Genomic DNA, 26,184 nt, shown 5'->3' with positions numbered 1-26,184 from the left:
TCCCAGTCAAACTCAGATTTCTCTTTGGTCATTTGATATATAAAGGATAATAACATCTTGGGTACAACATATGTACCCTCTAAGATTCAAATAGCCTTAAAAGCCATTGAGTCTCATTCTAAGTAGTAAGCCCTGGCATATATTATGTACTGTCTTTGGAAAGTCTCTTGTGATTACAGCCCATGTTTTTCACTCAAAATTGAACTGAATAAACTATCACAATTCTCGTTTTTTCCCTGGCTTTCTTTTCTTATAGAGAAGCTATCATGGTAGTATCATCGTTATGAAGCAATTGACTTTTGACAATGTTCAAGTATAAATCTTGTTTTATTAGGTTATGACAGCATACTAGAGAATATAGGTATCTTTGAGGGAGGATAGAGAATGTATACTGTTGTTAGTCCCATGAGCAAGTAAACTAATCCTGGCTTTCTTTTGATATGGGAATGGAAAATAAATTGTATAATTTGTTACCGTATATATAATATGGTGTATTATATGTATATACTAGATAGACATATACATACATTATTATTGGTCTCAATTCTTCACTCTCTTCTGCAGTCACACACTTGCCATGACCTCACTGGGAGAGAGGGGTGAATTTTTCAGCCCCTTGGTTTTGGTTTGCCCATATGATTTGCTTTGGCCAATGGCAAGTGGGCAGAAGTGACGATGTGTTAGTTGTATGCTTAGGCTTTAAGGGACATTGCATGGCTCCCGTTGCCTTCTTTCAATTCTGCCACACAGCAGGAAGTGCTGTCCCTAGGAAGCTACTGTCTTATCAGTTTCAGAATGCACAGATATGGAGTGGAACAGCCCCAGCCAACCTACCTCAGCAGCCATAGCCTGAAGTATAACCTTTCAGCTGAGCCCAAGCTGGGATAACCAACCTTCAGCCAGACCTCAGACACAGATGATAATAAGTGATTCTTATTGAAGGCACTAAAGTTTGACGTGGCTTCTTAGGCAGTGAGAGTTAACCAAAAATAAAGTACTGATAGGTCAAATTTCTTATATCTCTCATTTAAAATATCTAATTAAGTACTTAATTTGAATTTGTGGATTTAAGTTGAAATCTTAATACATTTTTATCATATATTGGGAAATTTAGAATAACTTTAGGTTCACTATGATTCTAAGATCAAGATACTAGATCTGTAAGAATCTTTTAGTACTCAGGAAGGTTTAGTCAAACAATAGAATTGATAAAATAAGAAATTAAATATATTAAATTTGAGATGAAGTTTTAAAAATTTGGAAGTCTTGACTCATTAAATTTTTAGATAAAACCAAAACATTTTTCAAATGTCTTTTAAAAGGAGTTGGTATTATTGATTAAAGCTAAACATGTACACACTCCATGACACAACAATTCTGTCCTAGATATATACCCAACAGAAATGTTTCCATATGTTCTCCAAAGGCATATGCTGGAATGTTTGTAGTAACACTATTTGTAATAGTGCCAAACTGGAAACTACCCAGCTGCCCATCAAAGGTAGAATAGATGAGAATGAATAATCTAAGTCATTGTGCAATAAACAAATACATTATCATATTAAAGTCAGACTCAGAAGAATAAATAGTGCATAATACTATTTATGTGAGGGATAAAAAAGAACAAGACCAATCTACCCAACTAGAAGTCAGAATAGTGGGTATCCTAGGTATGATCGTAGATAATGTTTCAATTAAAGGTCCGAACAGTGGATATCCTAGATAACTAGACATGGCATAAACGGGACTTATTTGATGCTGGTGATGTTCTATTTCTTATGTGAGTTCTAATTTCATGGATTTGTAAAGTTTGTACAAATATATCCAGCTATATATTGTACTTTTGAACCATGCACTTTTTATGTGTGTATGGTACCTTAACAAAATGCTTTTTATTGAAGTTTAAAAAGTTTTTCTTAATTTAGCCATTTTAGACTTACTAATAAGATTTTTTAGCAAACTTTTTAATCTAAATGAGGAACTAGATACAAAACTTCCTGACCTATGAGATACATATTACGGTGCCTCTCCAGCTCAGTTAATCCAACAGTGGCCATGTCCATGATTAACTTTCTTCTAATAATAATAAATCACTCTTCCTGGGCAGACATGACCTAAGATGGGCTGATCATACTTCCTTGCTCTTCTTGGTAAAGTAATTATTCCTGGGGGAGGGAGGTTAGGTGTATGACTTGAGCTAGATCAATTGCGGTCGTTTTTTGGGAGTATTTCACAATGAAACTAGAAAAGAAAAGTCCTTTCTTTTCAGGTCACAAGACTGAATGAATGTCAGCCTGAAGCTTGGCCTCAAAAGATGAAGGATTTATCAAGATTGCTAGAATGACAGCAATATACAGAAAGAAGGGATCAAAAGGCTGTGGTGCATGTGTGTGTGTGTGTGTGTGTGTGTGAAAGAGAGAGAAGAGAGAAAGAGAAAGAATAGCTTTTTGAATAGCTTTTTTTTTTTTTTTTTACTTATTTATTTATTTATGGCTGTGTTGGGTCTTCGTTTCTGTGCGAGGACTTTCTCTAGTTGCGGCAAGTGGGGGCCACTCTTCATCGCAGTGCGCAGGCCTCTCATTATCGCGGCCTCTCTTGTTGCAGAGCACAGGCTCCAGACGCGCAGGCTCAGTAATTGTGGCTCACGGGCCTAGTTGCTCCACGGCATGTGGGATCTTCCCAGACCAGGGCTCGAACCCGTGTCCCCTGCATTGGCAGGCAGATTCTCAACCACTGCGCCACCAGGGAAGCCCTTGAATAGTTTTTGAATAGCTTTTGAATCCCTAGATTCAACAATTCCTGAGGCCAATTCAATTCAATCCCAGCCTTTTCTATCGTTGGATTACTTGATCCAGTACTATAGTCCTCTTTTATATTCATGTAGTTCAGGTTGAGTTTTGTCACTCGAAATTAAAATAGTCGTAATTGACAGAGTAATCAAACTATAGTCCCTCTCAGTTTTAGTCCTCTGGAACTCATTAATATTAATTGCCACATCCTTGAAGAAGTGTTCAGATATTCAAATAAAAATGGCTTTAGGTTAAAGAATACAATGTTAACTGGGTCCCAAAGAGAATAAAATCAAGCACGTTAGAAGTAACATAAGAAAGCAAAATTAAGATGACTTGGGTGAAGATCAGAAGATGCTGACAAATCATATAAGCTTTGCCAGAATCACATGCACATACCACACACACACATATGCACACACTCAAGTTAGACTTGGGTTTTACAAAAAGAAACTTTAATTTTTCACAGATACAGAACATAATTTTAAAAGAAGTTATAAATTTTTTTTTACAATTAATGACTTTAAATTGTCCTGTTCCTCTTTATAAGTATTATGATCTTGTATGTGTAACTTCATTCCAGACTTAAATAAAATACCCCCCTCAGGTTCAACTATTTCTCTTTTTCCTATGTTTTCTCATTTCGCACTGTTTAATCTTCTATGATGAGATTAAAAACTTTTTAATATGCAAAGCATTCACTTATTTATTTTCTTTACTTACACCTGATCATTTCTTTCCTCTGATCTCTTAGTAAAGAGAAACAAAATATTCTTAATGGATTATTTAGGGAAAAGCAACCAGTAGGAAGAAGAAACATTGGGCTACAGGAGGTCTAAGCCAACCCTGACTTTGGGAATGCATGCACCATGAGGAAGAGAAGGAATAGAAAAACCAAGATGGCAGAGTCAGGACAGCAAAAGTAGTAGTGTGAGAGTTTCCCAGGAGTTTGTGAGTGAGAGAGAACTAGAGATGATATGATACTCTGATTTCCCACAAGCTAAAATAAGATTTGAGTTTAGATTGATACTTCTGTCTGATCTTTGATTGGAACAGTGCAGTGTGTACTATGCACAGGCTGATAACAGAAAATACACATAACACTAAAATCTGAGGTCGTAAACAGGAAAGGCACACACCTCTACCCAGAACTGACCACACTGTATTAAGAGGGACTTTGACAAGGGAGAGGCATTGAAAAGTCAAGTCAATAAAGGTGGAAGTATAAGGTCTGAAGGAAGAACCGATTATCAAAGATCACATCTGATCAGAAACAATGCTGAGCCAATCCAATTCTGGGTCCCAAGCAGCAAAGCCCATTTTAACAGAAGAGGGCAAGGATACTGCTTGGGATGTTCAGACAGTGGGAATGACACAGGTCGATCATTTCAAATATTTCATTTTAAAATAAGACAAGGGGGATGAGAAGTAGTATAGATCCTCTAGGATGTACCCAAACCGGAAGTAGCCATGTAGCTGACAACTTCAAGCTTCTATATCTCAAAAACATCTACTTGTTTCCTCAAGAGGCAAATCCTCTAAGAAGTCATCTGCAGCCCACAGCATCTGTCTCAATGCAGAGAGGTTCAGAACGTCCATGACAGGCTCCAGCTCCCACTCTGAGGTATAATTACTAACCACAAAGATGTCAGAAAGAGCAAATCCAAGTTCTCTGTGAACTGCCTCTAGCTGCAATACAGAATTTAAAACCCAGAAATCTTAAAACAGTGAAAAATACAATTTTATGTTGATATAAATTATGAAAGCAATATCAAAAAGTAGGAGCTTGGCAATACTTGTCCTGTTGGAGAATGTGGAGACAGAGATCTGGCCCCATAAAGGGGTTTCTTCAAGAACTTCGCAAGCCAAGTTCTAATATCACTGCTAATTTTCATTTAGAATACACATAATAGATTCAATGTGAATTACAAACTAAAGATAACTAATAGATCCATACAAACTACTCTGAAATAGAAGAATTTTTAACACCCTTATATTAGAATCTATCATTTCCTTCAGTTTCCTTTTAAAGGTTATTCTCAGGATAAGTCTATTTTACTAGACTCGTTTAATGTTGATGTTTAATTCATGCTTAGACTAGTTTATTTGTGGAACCACACTCCCTGGGTTCAAAGTAGGGCTCTGTCACTCCCTAGCATTGTCAGTAAACTGGCAAATGCTTTACTCTGTGTGCTTTTGTTTACTTATCTATTAAATGTGGTAATGACAGTACCCATCTCATAAGGTTGTTATAAGTATTGAATAGGAAAATCTATCACAGAGAGTGGCATGGACATATATACACTACAAAACGTAAAATAGATAGCTAGTGGGAAGCAGCCACATAGCACAGGGAGATCAGCTCGGTGCTTTGTGACCACCTAGAGGGGTGGGATAGGGAGGGTGGGAGGGAGGAAGATGCAAGAGGGAAGAGATATGGGGATATATGTATATGTATAACTGATTCACTTTGTTATAAAGCAGAAACTAACACACCATTGTAAAGCAATTATACTCCAATAAAGATGTTAAAAAAAAAAAAAAAAAGAAAATCTGTCACATATTTAGTGCTCAACAAATATTAGCTATCATTATATCCTCCCAACTGTTGTTTCCACCTCCAGGTTCCTTTTGACTCCAGTCTATTCTGCACATGGGCAGCAGATTAATTTTTGTGAAGCTTAACTTTGGTCATATCATTACTCTTTCAAAAAAGAGTAATTGCTGTGATTCCACATAATGCACCTAATTAATAATACCACTTCATGCAAATGTAACTTTCTCACTTTCTCTCCCCCTCCAAAGATCCAGCCCTCCGCTAAACTAAATGACTCCATGCTTCTGATACACGCTGCCATTTCCTTCATTGATGTATTGACTTATGCTGCCCCCAGGGCCTCAATATTTTCCCCTTTTTGTCCCTTCACTTCCTGAAGTACTCCTCCTCCTTGAAAGCCATTTCCCAGTACCACTCCAGTAATGAAATCTTCCCCCATCCACTTTAATACAATTTCTTCCTTCTCTAAACTTTCAAAGCATCTTATTTTTAATCATTTCTATTTATTATACTCAATCATATCATATTCTTTTGTCAATTTTTTCTTATACTACCCCCCCATCCCTTCACCTCTACCTATAAAATCATATGCTTTTTAGCACAGGGAAATTGTTTTAATTATCTGTGTATTTGATTAGAGACTATCACACTGGCTTGATCATTCAAGGTAATCAATAAATATTAGTTGAATTGAACCTAACTGGATTAAATTATAATAAATGGAATTATCTGTGTCAGTGTAAAGATAAGTATATATTTAACTTTTAAAACTTGGGAAATGAATCTGAATTATCCCATGCAATTGTTTTAATTCTTCTTAAACTCAGTAGGTACTTATTTTTACTTTTATTTTTATACACAGTAATATATCATTATAGTGACACAGTACCCCAGAAAATGTGTTTACAAATGGCATCATCCATTACCTTGAGTTTCACAGGCACACATCTGTATATGTCTATAAGGTCACCTTTTGTAATCAGATCCAAGGTATCCACATGAGTGAGCAATACCACGTGGACCACACCTATGCCAAAAAGATCCATATTGTTTTTGTTATTATAGAAAACATCAGTATTTTTCGTTTAATCAACTATCAGTTACGGGATAGGCTATCTATGGAGCAATTTCAGAGACTTGGGAAGGTTCCCTATCCCCCACAAAAAAATCCCCCTTAACTACTCATTCGTAGCTGGAATTCCTCTGACACAGGAAGTTTCCTTCATTGCCTCTTATGGGAAAAGACGAGGCTTCAAATGAAACCACCCTCTTGGAAGAGATAACTAAAATGTATGCTATAATATCACTGATTGATTTCATATCCCATCCAAACAGTTGTGTTTTTATGGAAACTAGAGAAAAGACCAAAAGGACTCTAACAAACAAGATGGGAGAGAAGAGGCCTCAGGAAGGAGATGGAATTTGTCAAAGCAACACAAATAAATTGTTCGGATGTCACAATGTTAGCAATCACCTCCCTGCACACCACCCTTGCAAGCTTTTAAATTTCCGTGAGCAAGTAAATCAATCACTCCCTGCTTCTAACTTAATCAAAGTTGTGACAAATTGGCTCATTCCCAAACAGAATGGATAACAGAGCTGAGAAAAGCTAGTGAGGCACCCTAATTCCCTAATCCTATTTACCTTCTCCAAAGCCTTTATGCTACCTCTCCCTACTCAACATCTTACTTTCCTGCCTCTTTTTCTTAATGAAATGTTCTTTTCCACTTTCCAATCCTTTCAGACACAAAGGGGAAATTTAGGACTCTTGGTAAATAAATGCATTCTGGGATGCCGTGGTAGCAGGTAGTGAGAACTGCACTAAGCTCTTCATCTGTATTAATTTGTTTAATCTTTACAATAAATCTCTGAGGTAGGAGCTATTATTATACTAATTTTATAGATCAGAAGATTGAGGCATAAAGTTTGAGCCACCTGCGCAAAGTCACACAGCTAGTGAGTGATTGATTTGATTGACTCACACTGATTAACCAGGGAATATTCACATATGCAATTTCTTAAGTTCTTCATCTTGTCCCCAAAGCATCCTACAGTATAATCAATTGCCCTTAGTAGTAAAGTGGAAAGAGACTCACCACACTTAATCAACTCCCTTCGAATTCTTCTGATCTTTTCCACCATCTCATCAGAGAGGTGACCAACAGAGTTGGCATCGAATACAAATGCCACACAATGGATTCTGTCCTTCAGCATTGGGCAGCCTGTATAGTTACCAAGATCTGGTGTGATTGGTTTCATGGAATTAAACTGTAAGGTAAACATAAAGCAACATATTAATTCAATGAATATTTATGAGCACACACTCTGTACCAGGCACTATGCAAGTGACTGAAACAGTGAACAAAACAGGCAGGTATCTAATATTAAAGGGCTAGCAATCTGGTAGAGGAGACAGTCATTATGCAAGTAGCTAGCTGTCCTTTCACATAGTCAGGTAAAGCTTCTGTGAGGAAGGGACATATACTCTGAAAGCTAAAAAATAGGGGGAGTTAGTCTGATAAAGGGAATAAAGATATGGCAGAAAGTGTTCTAGATAGAAGAAGCAATATGGGCAAAGGTGGAGGTGAAAGCATTCAGAAAGAAATCTGGTATCATGAGGCAGAATACAAGGGGAAACGTGGTCCAAATGGGATGCATTTACTCTTGAATTAACAGTTCCTCTGCTGGAAATCTGTCCCACAGATACCCTGGCAAAAATACAAAATGATGTATGTACAAGGCTATTAACTTCAGGGCTATTTGTAGTGGCAAAAGTCTGATTCACCAGTAACATATAGTATTCTATCACTTCGCTAAGAAAGGGGAAACCACAAGTAAACCATAAATTTTTATATGGTTACTTATAAGAGGAGGACTATATTTTAAGAGGCAGAGAAAAAATGTATTCTTTGAGTAGAAAGAATGGATTCTGCCTTCTTTCATAGATTTGACTTATATATAAATGATAAACATAAATATAAAACAAAATGAAATTTTAAAAGCTATCCATAACTTAAAATTAAACAAATAAACCCTTACATCCAGCTGGGGTCATAACTACACAGAGAGAAACTCTTTGATTGACTTGAAAACACAGTAATTTGTATATTCTTACTACATGATACTTCCTAAATACAATATAAAAATCTGTTAAAAAGACTAAATTGTTTCCAGCTTTGATTGTGATTATATTATCTTGATATTAAATATGATTAGATAGTTTATAGTAGTAGTAGAATTTTTGCTCTGAGATTACAGTGAATATTACATGAGATAAAGCAAATGAGTTGTGACATGATATTCTGCAATCTCTTGTGTCCTTGAGAATAGGGATTCTCCACTGGGAGAAATCAGATAGACGATAGAAGAGATTAAGTAAAAATTCTCTAGCCCTGTATTTGAATGGAAAGTTTCTGCATGAATTTATAAAGTATTTTATCATATATATATATACACATACATATGTATATCTTAGCCCTGTCTACAGAAAAGGGCAAAAACCAGTGACCAATGAAGAAGCAGTCAATAATTCTAATGACCCAAACCAGGACTCCTTAGAGAAATAACTGATTCAAAAATCTAGAGCTGGAAATATACAAGATATGGCTTGGATATCTAGTATATCATAAATAAGGAATATAGAAGATTTTTAGGTTTCTGTCAAAAGGATTCCACATCCAAATTGTAGAGGTTCCCACTTGTCAAAGACGGTATATTTGGCATTGGTACAAAGAAAAACTACAGTGGATAGAAATATATCAAATATGTTCAATTCATGAGTTCATATTAATAATAAAATAATAAATGGTCATTATTGGCAGATACAAAAAACTAACTTACTGATTCAAAAGCTTGCAAAAAAGAAAAAAATGAAGCATACATCCTGCCTTTCCTATATAAACTGTACCACTAAGTACCCAAGGAGTAGATGAGGGGAAGTTTCTCTTTCATATGTGAAATGAAAAAGGAGTGATAGAAAAAGAATATCACTATTTTCACACTCATGAATAAAGGATCTAGGCGTTGAACATTAATTAATATCTATATTAGAAAAATGAGAAAACCCAATGTTGTGTGCCTCTTCATGAAAGAACACAACACCACCTATGAAGTAGAAGCTGAATCTGAACATGCCTCCAGGTTCAACTACCAGTTTTTAGGATACATAGAATACAGAGGACCATGGAAAACTACATCGAGGGGTTCAAATAGCAAAGTTCAGACTATGGGTTAGTCTACAGAACAAACAATGAAATGTCTTAAAAAAAATTTTTTTTCAAAGAAAAATACCAGAAGATATAGAGGCAGAACATACAGATTAAAAGAGGCTGGGAGGAGCTTCAAGATGGTGGGAGAGTAAGACGTGGAGATCAACTTCCTCCCCATAAATACATCAGAAATACATCTACATGTGGAACAACTCCTACAGAACACCTACTGAATGCTGGCAGAAGACCTCAGACCTCCCAAAAGGCAAGAAACTCCCTACGTACCTGGGTAGGGCAAAAGAAAAAAGAAAAAACAGAGACAAAAGAATAGGGACGGGACCTGCACCAGTGGGAGGGAGCTGTGAAGGAGGAAAGGTTTCCACACACTAGGAAGCCCCTTCACGGGCGGAGACTGCGGATGGCGGAGGGGGAAGCTTTGGAGCCACGGAGGAGAGCGCAGCCACAGGGGTGCAGAGGGCAAAGCGGAGAGACTCCCGCACAGAGGCTTGGCGCCGAGCACCACTCACCAGCCCGAGAGGCTTGTCTGCTCCCCCGCCGGGGCGGGCGGGGGCTGGGAGCTGAGGCTTGGGCTTCGGTCGGATCCCAGGGAGAGGACTGGGGTTGGCTGCATGAACACAGCCTGAAGGGGCTACTGCTCCACAGCTAGCCGGGAGGAGTCTGGGAGAAGGTCTGGAGCTGCTGAAGAGACAAGAGACTTTTTCTTGCCTCTTTGTTTCCTGGTGCACGAGGAGAGGGGATTAAGAGCACCACTTAAATGAGCTCCAGAGACGGGCGCGAGCTGCGGCTATCAGCGCGGACACCAGAGACGGGCTTGAGACGCTAAGGCTGCTGCTGCTGCCACCAAGAAGCCTGTGTGCGAGCACAGGCCACTATCCACACCTCCCCTCCTGGGATCCTGTGTAGCCCGCCACTGCCAGGGTCCCGTGATCTGGGGACAACTTCCCCAGGAGAACGCACGGCGCACCTCAGGCTGGTGCAACGTCACGCCGGCCTCTGCCACCTCAGGCTTGCCCCGCATTCCGTACCCCTCCCTCCCCCGGGCCTGAGTGAGCCAGAGCCCCTGAATCAGCTGCTCCTTTAACCCCGTCCTGTCTGAGCAAAGAACAGACACCCTCAGGCGACCTACACGCAGAGGCGGGTCAAAATCCAAAGCTGAACCCTGGGAGCTGTGCGAACAAAGAAGAGAAAGGGAAATCTCTCCCAGCAGTCAATTTGATTTACCCTGCATCTCTGGAATACCTGAATAGACAACGAATCATCCCAAATTGAGGAGTTGGACTTTGCGAGCAATGATATATATTTTTTTCCCCTTTTCCTCTTTTTGTGAGTGTGTATGCGTATGCTTCTGTGTGTGATTTTGTCTGTATAGCTTTGCTTTTACCATCTGTCCTAGGGTTCTGTCTGTCCTTTTTTTTTTTTTTTTTTTTTAGTATAGTTTTCAGCGCTTGTTATCATTGGAGGATTTGTTTTGGTTGTTCTCTTCTTTCTTTCTTTCTTTTTAATTACTTAAAAGAAATTTTTAATACTTATTTTTTGTTTTTATTTTAATAACTTTTTAATCTTATTTTATTTTATTTTATCTTTTTCTTTCTTTCTTTCTTTCTCTCACCCTTTTATTCTGAGCCATGTGGATGACAGGCCTTTGGTGCTCCAGCCAGGCTTCAGGGCTGTGCCACTGAGGTGGGAGAGTCAAGTTCAGGACATTGGTCCACGCGAGACCTCCCAGCTCCATGTAATATCAAATGCTGAAAATCTCTCAGAGATCTCCATCTCAACACCAAGACCCACCTGCACTCAATGACCAGGAAGCTCCAGTGCTGGACAAACAGCAAGCTACAGGGCTGGAAACCTATGCCAAACAACTACCAAGACAGGAATACAAAGCCACCCATTAGCAGACAGGCTGCTGAAAATCATAATAGGTCACAGACAACCCAAAACACACCACAAGACGTGGACCTGCCCACCAGAAAGACAAGATTCAGCCTCAATGACCAGAACACAGGCACTTGTCCCCTCCACCAGGAAGCCTACACAGCCCACTGAACCAACCTTAGTCACTGGGGACAGACACCAAAAACAATGGGAACTATGAAACTGCAGCCTGCAAAAAGGAGACCCCAAACACGGTAAGTTAAACAAAATGAGAAGACAAAGAAACACACAACAAATGAAGGAGCAAGGTGAAAACCCACCAGACCTAACAAATGAAGAGGAAATAGGCAGTCTACCCGAAAAAGAATTCAGAATAATGACAGTAAAGATGATCCAAAATCTTGGAAATAGAATGGAGAAAATACAAGAAACGTTTAACAAGGACCTAGAAGAGGTAAAGGGAAACAAACAATCATGAACAACACAATAAATGAAATTAAAAATTCCTTAGAAGGGATCAATAGCAGAAAAACAGAGGCAGAAGAATGGATACGTGACCTGGGAGATAAAATAGTAGAAATGACGACTGCAGAGCAGAATAAAGAAAAAGAATGAAAAGAATTGAGGACAGTCGCAGAGACCTCTGGAACAATATTAAATGCACCAACATTCGAAATATAGGGATTCCAGAAGAAGAAGAGAAAAAGAAAGGGACTGAGAAAATATTTGAAGAGATTATAGTTGAAAACTTCCCTAATATGGGTAAGGAAATAGTTAATCAAGTCCAGGAAGCACAGAGAGTCCCATACAGGATAAATCCAAGGAGAAACACGCCAAGACACGTATTAATCAAACTATCAAAAATTAAATACAAAGAAAAAATATTAAAAGCAGCAAGGGAAAGACAACAAATAATATACAAGGGAATCCCCATAAGGTTAACAGCTGATCTTTCAGCAGAAACTCTGCAAGCCAGAAGGGAGTGGCAGGACATATTTAAAGTGATAAAAGGGAAATACCTACAACCAAGATTATTTTACCCAGCAAGGATCTCATTTAGATTTGATAGAGAAATTAAAACCTTTACAGACAAGCAAAAGCTAAGAGAATTTAGCACCACCAAACAAGCTTTACAACGAATGCTAAAGGAACTTCTCTAGGCAGGAAACACAAGAGAAGGAAAAGACCTACAATAACAAACCCAAAACAATTCAGAAAATGGTAATAGGAACATACATATTGATAATTACCTTAAATGTAAATGGATGAAATGCTCCAACCAAAAGACATAGACTGGCTATATGGATACAAAAACAAGACCCGTATATATGCTGTCTACAAGAGACCCACTTCAGACTTAGGGACACATACAGACTGAAACAGAGGGGATGGGGAAAGAGATTCCATGCAAATGGAAATCAAAAGAAAGCTGGAGTAGCAATTCTCATAGCAGACAAAATAGACTTTAAAACAAAGACTATTACAAGAGACAAAGAAGGACACTACATAATGATCAAGGGATCGATCCAAGAAGAAGATATAACAATTGTAAATATTTATGCACCCAACATAGGAGCACCTCAATACATAAGGCAAATACTAACAGCCATAAAAGGGGAAACCAATAGTAACACAATAATAGTAGGGGACTTTAACACCCCACTTTCACCAATGGACGGATCATCCAAAATGAAAATAAAAAAGGAAGCACAAGCTTTAAATGATACATTAAACAAGAAGAACTTAATTGATATTTATAGGACATTCCATCCAAAAACAACAGAATACACTTTCTTCTCCAGTGCTCATGGAACATTCTCCAGGATAGATCATATCTTGGGTCACAAGTCAAGCCTTGGTAGATTTAAGGAAATTGAGATCATATCAAGTATTTTTTCTGACCACAACACTATGAGACTAGATATCAATTACAGGAAAAAATCTGTAAAAAATAAAGACACATGGCGGCTAAAAATTACACTACTTAATAACCAAGAGATCACTGAAGAAATCAAACAAGAAATCAAAAAATACCTAGAAACAAATGACAGTGAAAACACCATGACCAAAACCTATGGGATGCAGCAAAAGCAGTTCTAAGAGGGAAGTTTATAGCAATAGAATCCTACCTCAAGATACTAGAAACATCCCAAATAAACAATCTAACCTTACACCTAAAGCAATTAGAGAAAGAAGAACAAAAAAACCCCAAAGTTAGCAGAAGGAAAGAAATCATAAAGATCAGATAAGAAATAAATGAAAAACAAATGAAGGAAACAATAGCAAAGATCAATAAAACTAAAAGCTTGTTCTTTAAGAAGATAAACAAAATTGATGAACCATCACCAGATTCATCAAGAAAAAAGGGGAGAAGACTCAAATCAATAGAATTAGAAATGAAAAAGGGGAAGTAACAACTGACACTATAGAAATACAGAAGATCATGAGAGATTGCTGCAAGCAACTATATGCCAATAAAATGGGCAAATTCGTAGAAATGCACGACCTTCCAAGACTGAACCAGGAAGAAATAGAAAATATGAACAGACCAATCACAAGCACTGAAATTGAAACTGTGATTAAAAAATCTTCAAACCAACAAAAGCCCAGGACCAGATGGCTTCACAGGCGAATTCTATCAAACATTTAGAGAAGAGCTAACACCTATCCTTCTCAAACTCTTCCAAAATATAGCAGAGGGAGGAACACTCCAAAACCCATTCTATGAGGCCACCATCACTCTGATACCAAAACCAGAAAAAGATGTCACAAAAAAAGAAAACTACAGACCAATATTACCAATGAACATACATGCAAAAATCCTCAACAAAATACTAGCAAACAGAATCCAACAGCACATTAAAAGGATCATACACCATGATCAAGTGGGGTTTATCCCAGGAATGCAAGGATTCTTCCATATAATCAAATCAATCAATGTGATACACCATATTAACAAATTGCAGGAGAAAAACCATATGATTATCTCAATAGATGCAGAAAAAGCTTTTGACAAAATTCAACACCCATTTATGAGAAAAACCCTCCAGAAAGTAGGCATAGAGGGAACTTACCTCAACATAATAAAGGCCATATATGACAAACCCACAGCCAACATCATCCTCAATGGTGAAAAACTGAAACCATTGCAACTAAGATCAGGAACAAGACAAGGTTGCCCACTCTCACCACTATTATTCAACATAGTTTTGGAAGTTTTAGCCACAGCAATCAGAGAAGAAAAAGAAATGAAAGGAATGCAAATCAGAAAAGAAGAAGTAAAGCTGTCACTGTTTGCAGATGACATGATACTATACATAGAGAATCCTAAAGATGCTACCAGAAAACTACGAGAGCTAATCAATGAATTTGGTAAAGTAGCAAGATACAAAATTAATGCACAGAAATCTCTTGCATTCCTATACACTAATGATGAAAAATCTGAAAGTGAAATTAAGAAAACACTCCCATTTACCATTGCAACAAGAAGAATAAATACCACAGAATAAACGTTCCTAAGGAGACAAAAGACCTGTATGCAGAAAATTATAAGACACTGATGAGAGAAATTAAAGATGATACAAATAGATGGAGAGACATACCATGTTCTTGGATTGGAAGAATCAACATTGTGAAAATGACTATACCACCCAAAGCAATCTACAGATTCAATGCAATCCCTATCAAACTACCAGTGGCATTTTTCACAGAACTAGAACAAAATATTTCACAATTTGTATGGAAACACAAAAGACCCTGAATAGCCAAAGCAATCTTGAGAAAGAAAAGCGGAGCTGGAGGAATCAGGCTCCCAGGCTTCGGACTGTACTACAAAGCTACAGTAATCAAGACAGTATGGCACTGGCACAAAAACAGAAATATAGATCAATGGAATGGGTTAGAAAACCCAGAGATAAACCCACGCACATATGGTCACCTTATCTTTGATAAAGGAGGCAAGAATATACAATGGAGAAAAGACACCCTCTTCAATAAGTGGTGCTGGGAAAACTGGACAGCTACATGTAAAAAAATGAAATTTGAACCCTCCCTAACACCATACAGAAAAATAAACTCAAAATGGATTAAAGACCTAAATGTAAGTCCAGTCACTATCAAATTCTTAGAGGAAAACATAGGCAGAACACACCATGACATAAATCACGCAAGATCCTTTTTGTCACACCTTCTAGAGAAATGGAAATAAAAACAAAAATAAACAAATGGGACCTAATGACACTTTAAAACTTTTGCATAGCAAAGGAAACCATGAACAAGATGAAAAGACAACCCTCAGAATGGGAGAAAATATTTGCAAATGAAGCAACTGACAAAGGATTAATCTCCAAAAATTACAAGCTGCACATGCAGCTCAATATCAAAAAAACAAACAACCCAATCCAAAAATGGTCAGAAGACCTAAATAGACATTTCTCCAAAGAAGATATACAGATTGCCTGCAAACACATGGCAAATAATACTCAACATCATTAATCATTAGAGAAATGTAAATCAAAACTACAATGTGATATCATCTCACACAGGTCAGAATGGCCATCATCAAAAAATTCTACAAACAATAAATGCTGGAGAGGGTGTGGAGTAAAGGGAACCCTCATATACTGTTGGTGGGAATGTAAAATGATACAGCCACTATGGAGAACAGTATGGAGGTTCCTTAAAAAACTAAAACTATAACTACCATACGACCCAGCAATCTCATTACTGGGCATTTCCCCTGAGAAAACCATAATTCAAAAAGAGTCATGTACTACAACGTTCATTGCAGCTCTATTTACAATAGCCAGAACATGGAAGCAACCTAAGTGTCCATCAGCAGATGAATGGATAAAGAAGATGTGGCACATATATACAATGGAATATTACTCAGCCATAAAAAGAAACGAAATTGAGTTTTTTGTAGTGAGGTGGATGGACCTAGAGTCTGTCATACAGAGTGAAGTAAGTCAGAAAGAGAAAAACAAATACCGTATGCTAACACATATATATGGAATCAAAAAAAAAAAAAGGTCAGGAAGCACCTAGGGCCAAGACGGGAAGAAAGATGCATACCTCCTAGAAAATGGACTTGAGGACACGGGGAGAGGGAAGGGTAAGCTGGGACAAAGTGAGAGAGTGGTAGTGTATATATAGACATATATACACTACCAAATGTAAAATAGATAGCTAGTGGGAAGCAGTCGCATAGCACAGGGAGATCTGCTCGGTGCTTTGTGACCAGCAAGAAGGGTGAGATAGGGAGGGTGGGAGGAAGGGAGACGCAAGAGGGAAGAGATATGGGGATATATGTATATGTATAACTGATTCACTTTGATATAAAGCAGAAACTAACACACCATTGTAAAGCAATTATACTCCAATAAAAACGTTTAAAAAAATGTAATTATGAATTCTGTTCTTGTCACTCTTCTAATAAACCTAGCATGCTCCTTCAAAAAAATAAAAAAATAAAACAGGTTGGATAGATTTATTTGAATAATTTTTTGAACAAACTGTTATAAAAGATGCATGATACTTAAAAGAGAAATAGAAATGGGTAATATTTGATAAATTAAGAGCAGCTATTACTCTTAGATGTGATAAGCATATCATGGCTATGTTTAATAAAAGACACATATGACCTTATGTGTATATATATATTTATATGTATTTAAATGCATATTCATTTATGGATGAAATATTATGACTTCTCAGATCTTCTTCCAAATAATACAGGAGAGGAGAAAGTGGGTAGGCACAGATGAAACAAGATTGGCTATAAATAAAAAATCGTTGAAGCTATGCAAATGTAAATTCATTAAATTATTTTGTCCACTTTTGCATGGGTTTAACATTCTCTAAATAAATATTTCTTTTAAAGAATATTTTAAAATAAACTAAATACCTCTACAAGATAACTCTACATTAAAGAATGAAAGAAGCTTGCATGCATATAAAAATAAAGCATGCTCTGTTTCTGGATAAAAACACTGGATATGTAAAGATGTATATCAACATTCAATATACAATTTTAATGTATTTTCAATCAAAGCTCCAACAAATCAAACACAAATACAAACAATCAAATAAAACACTAACAAGTTCATTTAGAAAAAGAAAAGTATATGTATAAAATAGTCCAAAACATGTGAGAAATGAATAATGAATATGACATCCAGTGGGTTATCAAGACATCATTGATTGCTATGGCAATTAAAACAATTAGACAATATGGTAATAAAAGCAATATTATAAAGGAATTGACAAATACATTAATAGGACAAACTATAGATTGCAATAATAAATACCCATATTTAGAAGGGAAAGATACAGCATTCAATAAAAGATGTTAGCACATTCGCCTATTCATTTGGAACAAGGTGAATTAATAATTAACTTAAGATCTAAATGTTTATAAAAAGGAATGGGAAAGTTTTTTAAAAGGCAGACTAAAGTAGCTTTTCTCTTTAATCTCTTCCTTCCTCTTGCCTGGAACACCAATGGTGCTTAGCATGAATATCTTGAGAACATAAAGATGAAACCACATGTCTTAGTCAGCTTGGGCTGCTATAACAAGTTACCGTATTGGGTTACTTAAACAACAAATTTTTATTTCTCATAGTTCTGGAAACTAGGAAATCCAAGATCAAGGTGCTGGTAAATTTTGTGTGTGGTTAGACCCTAGTGTGTAGACAGCCACCTTCTTGCTGTGTCCTCATATGGCTGCAAGAGAGGTCATCTCTCTTGTGTCCTTTCTCACAAGGGCACTAATTGCATTCATGAGGGCTTCACCATCATGACCTAATCACCTCCCAAACTTGCTCTGTCTCCAAACATCATCACACTATGGATTAAGGCTTCAACATGTGAATGGAGGGTGGGGGGCAAACATTACAACCATAGACTTATGCTGAGGATCTCAGAACAGAAAGTCAGAAGGACACATGAAATTAATAACCTTCCACACTTGCCCAAAGCAGCCTACCTTCAAACTTTCTGTTACATAAGAAAAATCACCCTTGTGAGTAAATTGATGTAGTTAGACTTCTGTTCCACATAGCCAAAAGCAATTGAATGTATAACAACATTCAGAGTTGTTATAACAACTATGAGAGAAGAACCCTATGGATGTTTTAATTCTTTATAAAATAAAATATCAAAAAGCAGAAAAATATCTTGAACAAGTGTAGTTTAATAAAATAATGCCAGTGCACTAAACTAGAGTCTAATATTGTCGATAGTGGGCAAAAATAAACATTTCAAGTATCAATTATACTTTCTCAATAATTAGCCAAATCTTACCTGGTATCTGTCAGGAATGCAGCCTTCTAAGATATAGGGTATGTCATCCATGTGCAGCCCTTCTTCTTTCTCACTCAGCCCCATTGAGTCACACAGAATAAATGGCAGGGTGTTGCCATCCTTCCCGTCCTTAATGAAATACGTTCTGTACTGCAGAGGAAAAAAAAGTGACTTTAAAAGTTCATTTTCTAAAAAACTGCAAATTGAAATGAAGTCTACGTGTAAATTGAAATGAAGTCTACATGTAATGAAATTGATCAGCAAAAGACTTTTCAAATATAATTAACTTGAACAAAGAAACAAAGGCTGAGTGAACTAGAACAAACTCACCTTTTCAGACACCCCGGTTGTCTTAGACCCCACCAAAGCCTGGTTTGTTACATGGCCTCGGAAAACAGACTTCACTGAGTTGAAAAAGCTAGACTTCCCGGCTCCAATTGGACCCAAAAGTAGAATTCGTACTTGGCAAACCCGGCCTCCATATGGTTCGTAAGTTCTTATAGCAGTCAATAAGCTCTCCCTGAGCCTGTTTAGACAAGACAATTTTAACAGTTGACTAAGGTTAGGTCACAAGACTCTACCATAAATTTTCCTAGAATTCAGTCTCTTTTCTCATATGTTATTATTTATTTTTGATTAGCATCTTGTATTAAAAGACATGAAAATATCCTATCTCAAATCCTATTGTAAAAGAAGTAAAAGTAACAGTTTTAACTAAAGCCAATCAGACATAAAACCTTTCAGATTTAATCATATATAAACCTTGGAATAAACAGCAATTATGTTAAACATGAAGATAAATTATCAATAATAAACTTCAAAAACCACAACGTAATATGTGACTTTTGAGGTTTATAGAAGTAGAAAATTTCTAACATGTCCTTGAAGTTCATGATAGGTATTACCCACCTGCCAACCACCCCTGCCCTGAAGTAGTTGAAACCAACCATAGCTGTAAGAATTCTAAGCAAAAGTGTAGACATTCAGCCAAATAATTATTTCCTTTCAAGTATATAAAAACATTAGAAATGTCTTTCATCCACTCAGTGTTCTTTTTGTTTTAACATTACTCTTACGAAATATTTTATGATTATAAATATAACTTGTTCTTGGTGATCCACAAGTCATCTGCTATAATTTGCACTACGAATTTTATTGACAAAACCTATAATAGAATAAGTCTAAGATAATGAATAGAATAATAGAACATTAAGAACATTGACTTACTCAGTGAGCCCATCCATCCTCCTTTTGTCCAATAAATCTAGAGAAATAATCAAAGAATAATGAAGATTACAAGTTGTTGAATGACTGGCACTGAATGAATGCCATGAATTCACTAGGAAAAAATATAAAAATAGCCTTTCTGTAGGAACAGTGCAGTATGATGAAAAGCAAGTGGAGAAAATTATGGGAAATCTTAACATATTTCATTTGAAGAGTCCAGAGCTAGACTCAATGTAGGCGTTGCAAGACTATAGCGTCAGCAGATCTTTTCTCACCAAATTACTCAGCAGTAGTGGGTGGCCCACTCCAACATGAGAGTTGAGGGCTGGAGTCCTCTCTGAATCAGAGAAGCAAGGTCTAGAGGCATGCACAGGCTAGGGAAAGACTGGAAACACTCTAAGATATTTTCTCCTCCATAAATCCAATAGGTCTGAATGGGATAATGAGCAAGGACACACAAATCAAAAAGCCACGGCACCAGATTTTCTCCAAAACCTACTGTCAACAATTGGGCTTCCTGGAACTTCCAATCCAATTGATTTTCTTCTTGGTGCAGAAGAGAATGTAGTACTTGTGCATAGCCAATCAGAGCACAGTGAGTGGTTCAGGGGTGGGCTTAGGTCTTCATTTGAACCAAGGAGACTCAGGCCCAGAATTCTTTTGTTTCTTGGAAAGATATAATTTTTTTTTATATATATATAAATTTATTTATTTATTTGTTTGTTTTTTGGTTTTTTAAAAATTTTTGGCTGTGTTTGGTCACCCTTGCTATGTGCAGGCTTTCTCTAGTTGCAGTAAGCGGGGGCTACTCTTCGTTGTGGTGCACAGGCTTCTCATTGTGGTGGCTTCTCTTGTTGTGGAGCACGGGTTCTCGGCACACAGGCTTCAGTAGCTGTGGCATGTGGGCTCAGTAGTTGTGGCTTGCAGGCTCTTGAGCGCAGGCTCAGTAGTTGTGGTGCACGAGCTTCGCTGCTCCGCGGCATGTGGGATCATCCCGGGCCAGGGCTCGAACACGTGTCCCTTGCATTGGCAGGCAGATTCTTAACCACTGCACCACCAGGGAAGCCCCGGAAAGAGATACTCTTTTGTGGTGGATTTAAAACTGAAAGGATTAGGTGTAGTGATGCTGGTAATTCTCTAAACAACAAAAAAATAATACTGTGTGGAACATTTATAAATATAGCTATATGTATGGTTACAAAGAAAGCCTCTTTAAATTACCAAAAGGAGAAATAGTGAAGAACTGCATTCAATGACTGCAATATAATAAAACTGGAAAAGAACAAGTGTAAACAAAGAGAAGGGCAACCTCTTAGGATTTTACAAATCACTTTTTAGATACTTTAACATCCAAAAGGAAATTAAAAATCACAATAGTAAATATATAGGAAATAACAACAATATAAATGCTTCATATCAATCTTGGGATAAAAGTACCTTTCATGAATAACAAGGAAGAAGGAAAGAAATAGAAAAGAATAGAGGGGAACAAACCTTAGAAATATAAGAATATATTAATAACAAAAATACAAAGACAAATTCATAAATTGAAAAAAGGGATAAATTAATATATAGTAATTAATTACTTTAAAATATGAAATAAATAAATTACTAACTAGTCTAACTAAAGAAAGCCAAATTGACAAAATGTCACACCACAGGTCACATACCAGAATGGCTATATATTGTAAAACCAGTGATAAAAGGTTTGGGGAAAGATTTAGAGTGACAGAAAGTCTCATACACTGCTTGTGGTAGTAGAATGGTATGACAGTGTTGGAAAACTTTATCAGTATCTACTGAAACTGAAAATACACATACCCAATGACCCAGAAATTTCATATTTATATTCTTCAAAAAATTATGTATATACACGAACCAAAAGACACACAGAAGAATATTTATAGCAGTATTATTTGTGATAGCTCCAAACTGGAAAACCCAAATGGTCACCAAAAGTGATTTGATTATTTTTTTAAAGTGTGATGGAATCATTACAATGGAATATTATATAAAAATTAAAAGGAAAAAATTACTACTACATATAATACTATGGATGAATCACTAGGGAGTTATAAGTTAAAATATCTGGCCTGGGATACATTCACTTACTTTACCAGGGAAAGAAAAAAAAGAAGTGACTGGGACTAATTTTCTTATAAATATGCTAATAACCTTGTCTCCTGGGAAATAAACTAATGATATTTGCTACAAGGAGAGTACTTATCTCTTGAATGTCTTTGACAGGATGTTCCTGGCTAAGAATTACTTACAGTAAATAAATCCAGATTTTATGGATTTATGAGGCATGTCTTCCTAGAAATGTCACATAAGCTGATTGTCTCAGTCTGCTTAGGCTGCTGTACATATTACCACAGACTGGATGGCTTAAACAACAGAAATTTACTTCTCGCATTCTGGAGGCTAAGTCCAACATCCAGATGTGGGCAAAGCAGGTTTCATTCTGAGGCCTTTCCTCTTGGCTTGTAGGAAAGTGGCTACCACCTTGCTGTGTGCTTGCAAGTCCTTTTCTTGTGGATTCGTGGGGAGAGGGAAAAACCTCCCTGGTGTCCCTTCTTATATGGAAACTTACTTTATCCCTATCAGATTAAGGTCCCATTCTTATGACCTCACTTAAGCTTAATTACTTCCTAGAGACCCTGTCTCCATGTATACTCACACTGGAGATTAGGGCTTCAACATGCCTTAATCGTAATTTGGGAGCCCATATCACTGGCATATAAATGTTCCATAATCTAATCACTCTTCAATATGTAAGGTGGCCCACAAACTTCATTTAAAAATGCTGCCTTCTGTTCTTAACCAGAAAACATATGTCTAATATGGGAAGGAAAAAATTAGGAGCCACGCAGAATATCTTAGTACTCTTCCTGACTTCTCTGAGATTTTTGATAGCCTTTATTCTTGAAATTATTAGTAAAACTTGATACTAGGTAAGACATCTGATTTGCAGAGGTCTGATTTTATAATCCAATCCCTTGTATTAGCCCAACCTCTTACACATAATATTGAATGAAAGAGGCCAGACACAGAAGAACACACACTTTGGTATAGTTCCAGTTATATAAAATTGAAAAATAATAAGTATTAATTAATGTTAATAGGAGCCAGAATAATCGTTACCTTTGGTTAGTAATAACTGAGAGGAGTCATAAAGGAGTCTTCTGAAACAATGGTAATAATCTATTTCTTCATCCAAGTACTGGTTACATGACTGTGTCCAATTTATAAAAGTTTGTCAGTTGGTACACTGATCAATTGTGCATTTCTGTTTATATGTTATACTTCAATAAAAGGTTGACTTAACTGATCAGTTAGGGTCAACATCATGATGCATCCATGTAAATTTATCAGACTTCAACAACAACAAAACGTTTTAAGCTGTTTGGGGCAGCCAGAAGAAAGATCAAATCACTCAAAGAGAAACAATAAAAAAATACTGCAAGTAAAAATAAATCTGGCCTAAGGTTTTCCACAGTAACACCAAAGCTGTGGAAACATTACAGTATCCCCCAGAATAAAATGTGATCCATGAATTATGTACTCTGCTAGTCATTTAAGTATAAAAACCACAATTAGTTTGGAAACATAAATGATCAGGGAATACTACTCCCAGGAGCCCCTCTTTTAAGTGGATAGATATAAACAAGTATTTCGTAGAAGAAATATAAATAACCAATACACGTAGACTCATTAACAATCAGGGATAAGCAAAAACTAAATGAGAAACCATCTTTTGACCATCAAATTGGTGAAGATTCTAAATATTGATAGTAGCAAAGACAGGCAAGGATACAGGGAAAGAATCATTTCTATAACACTCCTGGGGATAGCGCAGACAACTGAAGCTTTTGAAAGGGATCTATCGAAATGCAAATGTACGTAATTCTTAAACAGCAATTCCACTACCAGGAAGTTACCATAGAGAAGTATTTTTGTGCACAGTTATATGTATACAGATATTACAGGAGCATTGTTTATAACAGCAAATATAAGAAACAATTTAAATGTCCTGTAGTAAAAAAATAGGTAAATTAACTTTGGTCTTTTGATATAATGGATATAATAGGAAACTGCAGCAGAAAGGATTGAGTACCAGTCAAAAGAAGTTCAAGCTCTGGTTTCTTTTTGACAGTCTCACAATCTTCAAGTTTGCTTTCTGTGCTCTCTCTCTCTCTCTCTCTCTCTTCCTTTCACACTACCGCTTCCTCCCCACCCATTCCCCACACTCCACAGAAAACTCTGTATATTCTACTTTTGACCATGATTGTGTTGTAGAAAACAATTTGTGGCCAGGTTTCAGTCTGGGCCACCTGTAGATAAGGACAAGTATAAAAGTTATTGTTCCTTACAGGAATGAGTCAGCTAGAACCCTCCAAACATAAAGAGAACTCTATATAGCGTTATCTGGTTAAACCTACCTTCACATCGAAAAACTTCACATTCCTGGAAGGAAATATAACACTGAGGTAGTCCAAGTTTGTCCATTGTATTTATGCTAATAGCCACCTCTTTTTTCTCTAGGTTTATATTGAATTCAGAATTTCTATCACTTTCATAAAACAACATAGATAGTTGAAATGGCCCTATTTTGCAATGTGAAAATGTAGTCTCTTGAAAGGCAAAAAGGATAATGAAACAGTCTTCCGGGTAGCTCTTTGGCACATATGCCCCAAGAATGTGATCTTCACTATGAATCACTGTTATAATAGGTCCTTGTTTAGAGCATCTCTGAAGCAAACTTTCACTAGAGAATTCATGGACACTGGCCTTATAGAGAAGGCTAAACTGCTTTTCTCCAAAATGATTTTGCAGCTTTTTTTCTTGCATCCATGTCAAACAAGTTGTCACTGCCATACTTCTCAATCTGGTGGAAAATCAAATACATTTTCCATTAAATATTGAAAAACAGATAATATGTACTGCCACAAAGTTTGCATTTATGCCTTTTATTTACTTTACATTACAAATGAAATGAGTAAACGGAGGGTGAATAGATAGCAAGAAAAGTCATTAGCTAGTTTTTCGTTCTAAATAATTACTTTTTAAATTAAAAACAAAAAAGACTTGTTTGCAAGAGGCTGGGAAAAGTGGAAAGCAGCAAGTCATTTACCTGTTTGGAGGATCTATACAAGGGCTGAAGCTGAGAGTAGTTGCTCTCTCTGGACAGGGAGGCAGGCGCAAAGTGGGAGGAGAAAATTTCTCAGCAACCTTGAGGCTTCTGAGACTCAGATAAAAGGAAACTGAAACTCAGTGTGGCCCAGCCCAGTTGGCAGTGTGCCCATTTCCCTCCAGTGAGCAAGCATAAAGGAATCCAGCTAATTTTAGATAGCGAAGTCATATAAAAATAATATTGGAAGAATCAAGGAATTGAAGTCAGCAGGAAAAAAACCTAATAGCTCGCTACCTTTTCTTAAAATGACTTTAAAAAAAAAATCTTTTAAGGAAAATTCAATCAGTTTCTGTACATGGACATACAAGAAAGCACTGTCTATTCTACCTCCGGAAGGTATCTCAAATACATTCACTCCTCTTCATCTCTGCTATCAATGTATTCTAAACCAATATATGTAGATTGTTAAAACAGTCTCCTAATTGGTCCCTCTATTTTTCTGCTTGCCTCCTCTCCAATTCTTTCTCCTCAACAGAGCCAGTCAACTTCATTTGTAAAATACATACTAAATTATATAAATTTCACACTAAAACCCCTTCTCTGACTTCACATTGCTGGGGATCACAAACTTGTGTCGTATAGGCTGAACACAACCTGCAGATTTGTTTTGTAAGGCCACCACATTTCCTTTTCTTTCTTTCTTTCGTTCTTTCTTTCTTTCCTTCTTTCTTTCTTCCTTTCTTTCTCTTTCTGGGGGCCAGGGAGTGGATTTTAAGTTTGAATGCTTTTATATCATTCCAGTTCCAATTGTCCTCACCAATCCCCTATTCCTGGTTCTGAACTTTTTAAATTACTTGCCTGGCCCAAAAAGGAATTAAGTTTTTGACTCTATTTTAAAAAGCAATATCTAATAAAGATATTTTAAGCAGTTTTTAAGTATATTTACTTAGCTAAAAAAGTGCCAGAAGTTATCATATGTTTATTATTGCAAGGCACTTTCCATGTTATCTCATTTATTTATTTCAATAATCTTATGAGAAAGATACCAATCTTGCCTCCAGTTTTCAGATA

General features: G+C 36.8%; 1 protein-coding gene across 1 annotated transcript; it reads right to left on the bottom strand.

Moving 5' to 3' along the window:
• Positions 1-3,222: 3,222 nt before the first annotated feature.
• IFI44 (interferon induced protein 44) lies at positions 3,223-25,211 on the bottom strand. The gene is made up of 8 exons (XM_059925053.1): positions 25,114-25,211; positions 24,422-24,867; positions 19,980-20,016; positions 19,083-19,278; positions 18,753-18,902; positions 7,443-7,614; positions 6,273-6,373; positions 3,223-4,478 (listed from the first exon to the last, which is right to left on the bottom strand). Exons 2-8 carry the CDS (start codon positions 24,855-24,857, stop codon positions 4,290-4,292), a joined length of 1,281 nt encoding a protein of 426 aa, XP_059781036.1. The 5' UTR covers positions 24,858-24,867; positions 25,114-25,211; the 3' UTR covers positions 3,223-4,289.
• Positions 25,212-26,184: the final 973 nt, after the last annotated feature.

This window comes from Balaenoptera ricei, chromosome 1 (genome assembly GCF_028023285.1).
Source record: "Balaenoptera ricei isolate mBalRic1 chromosome 1, mBalRic1.hap2, whole genome shotgun sequence".
In the NCBI taxonomy this organism is placed as follows: Eukaryota; Metazoa; Chordata; class Mammalia; order Artiodactyla; family Balaenopteridae; genus Balaenoptera; species Balaenoptera ricei.
This window is presented reverse-complemented; position numbering and strand designations above follow the sequence as displayed.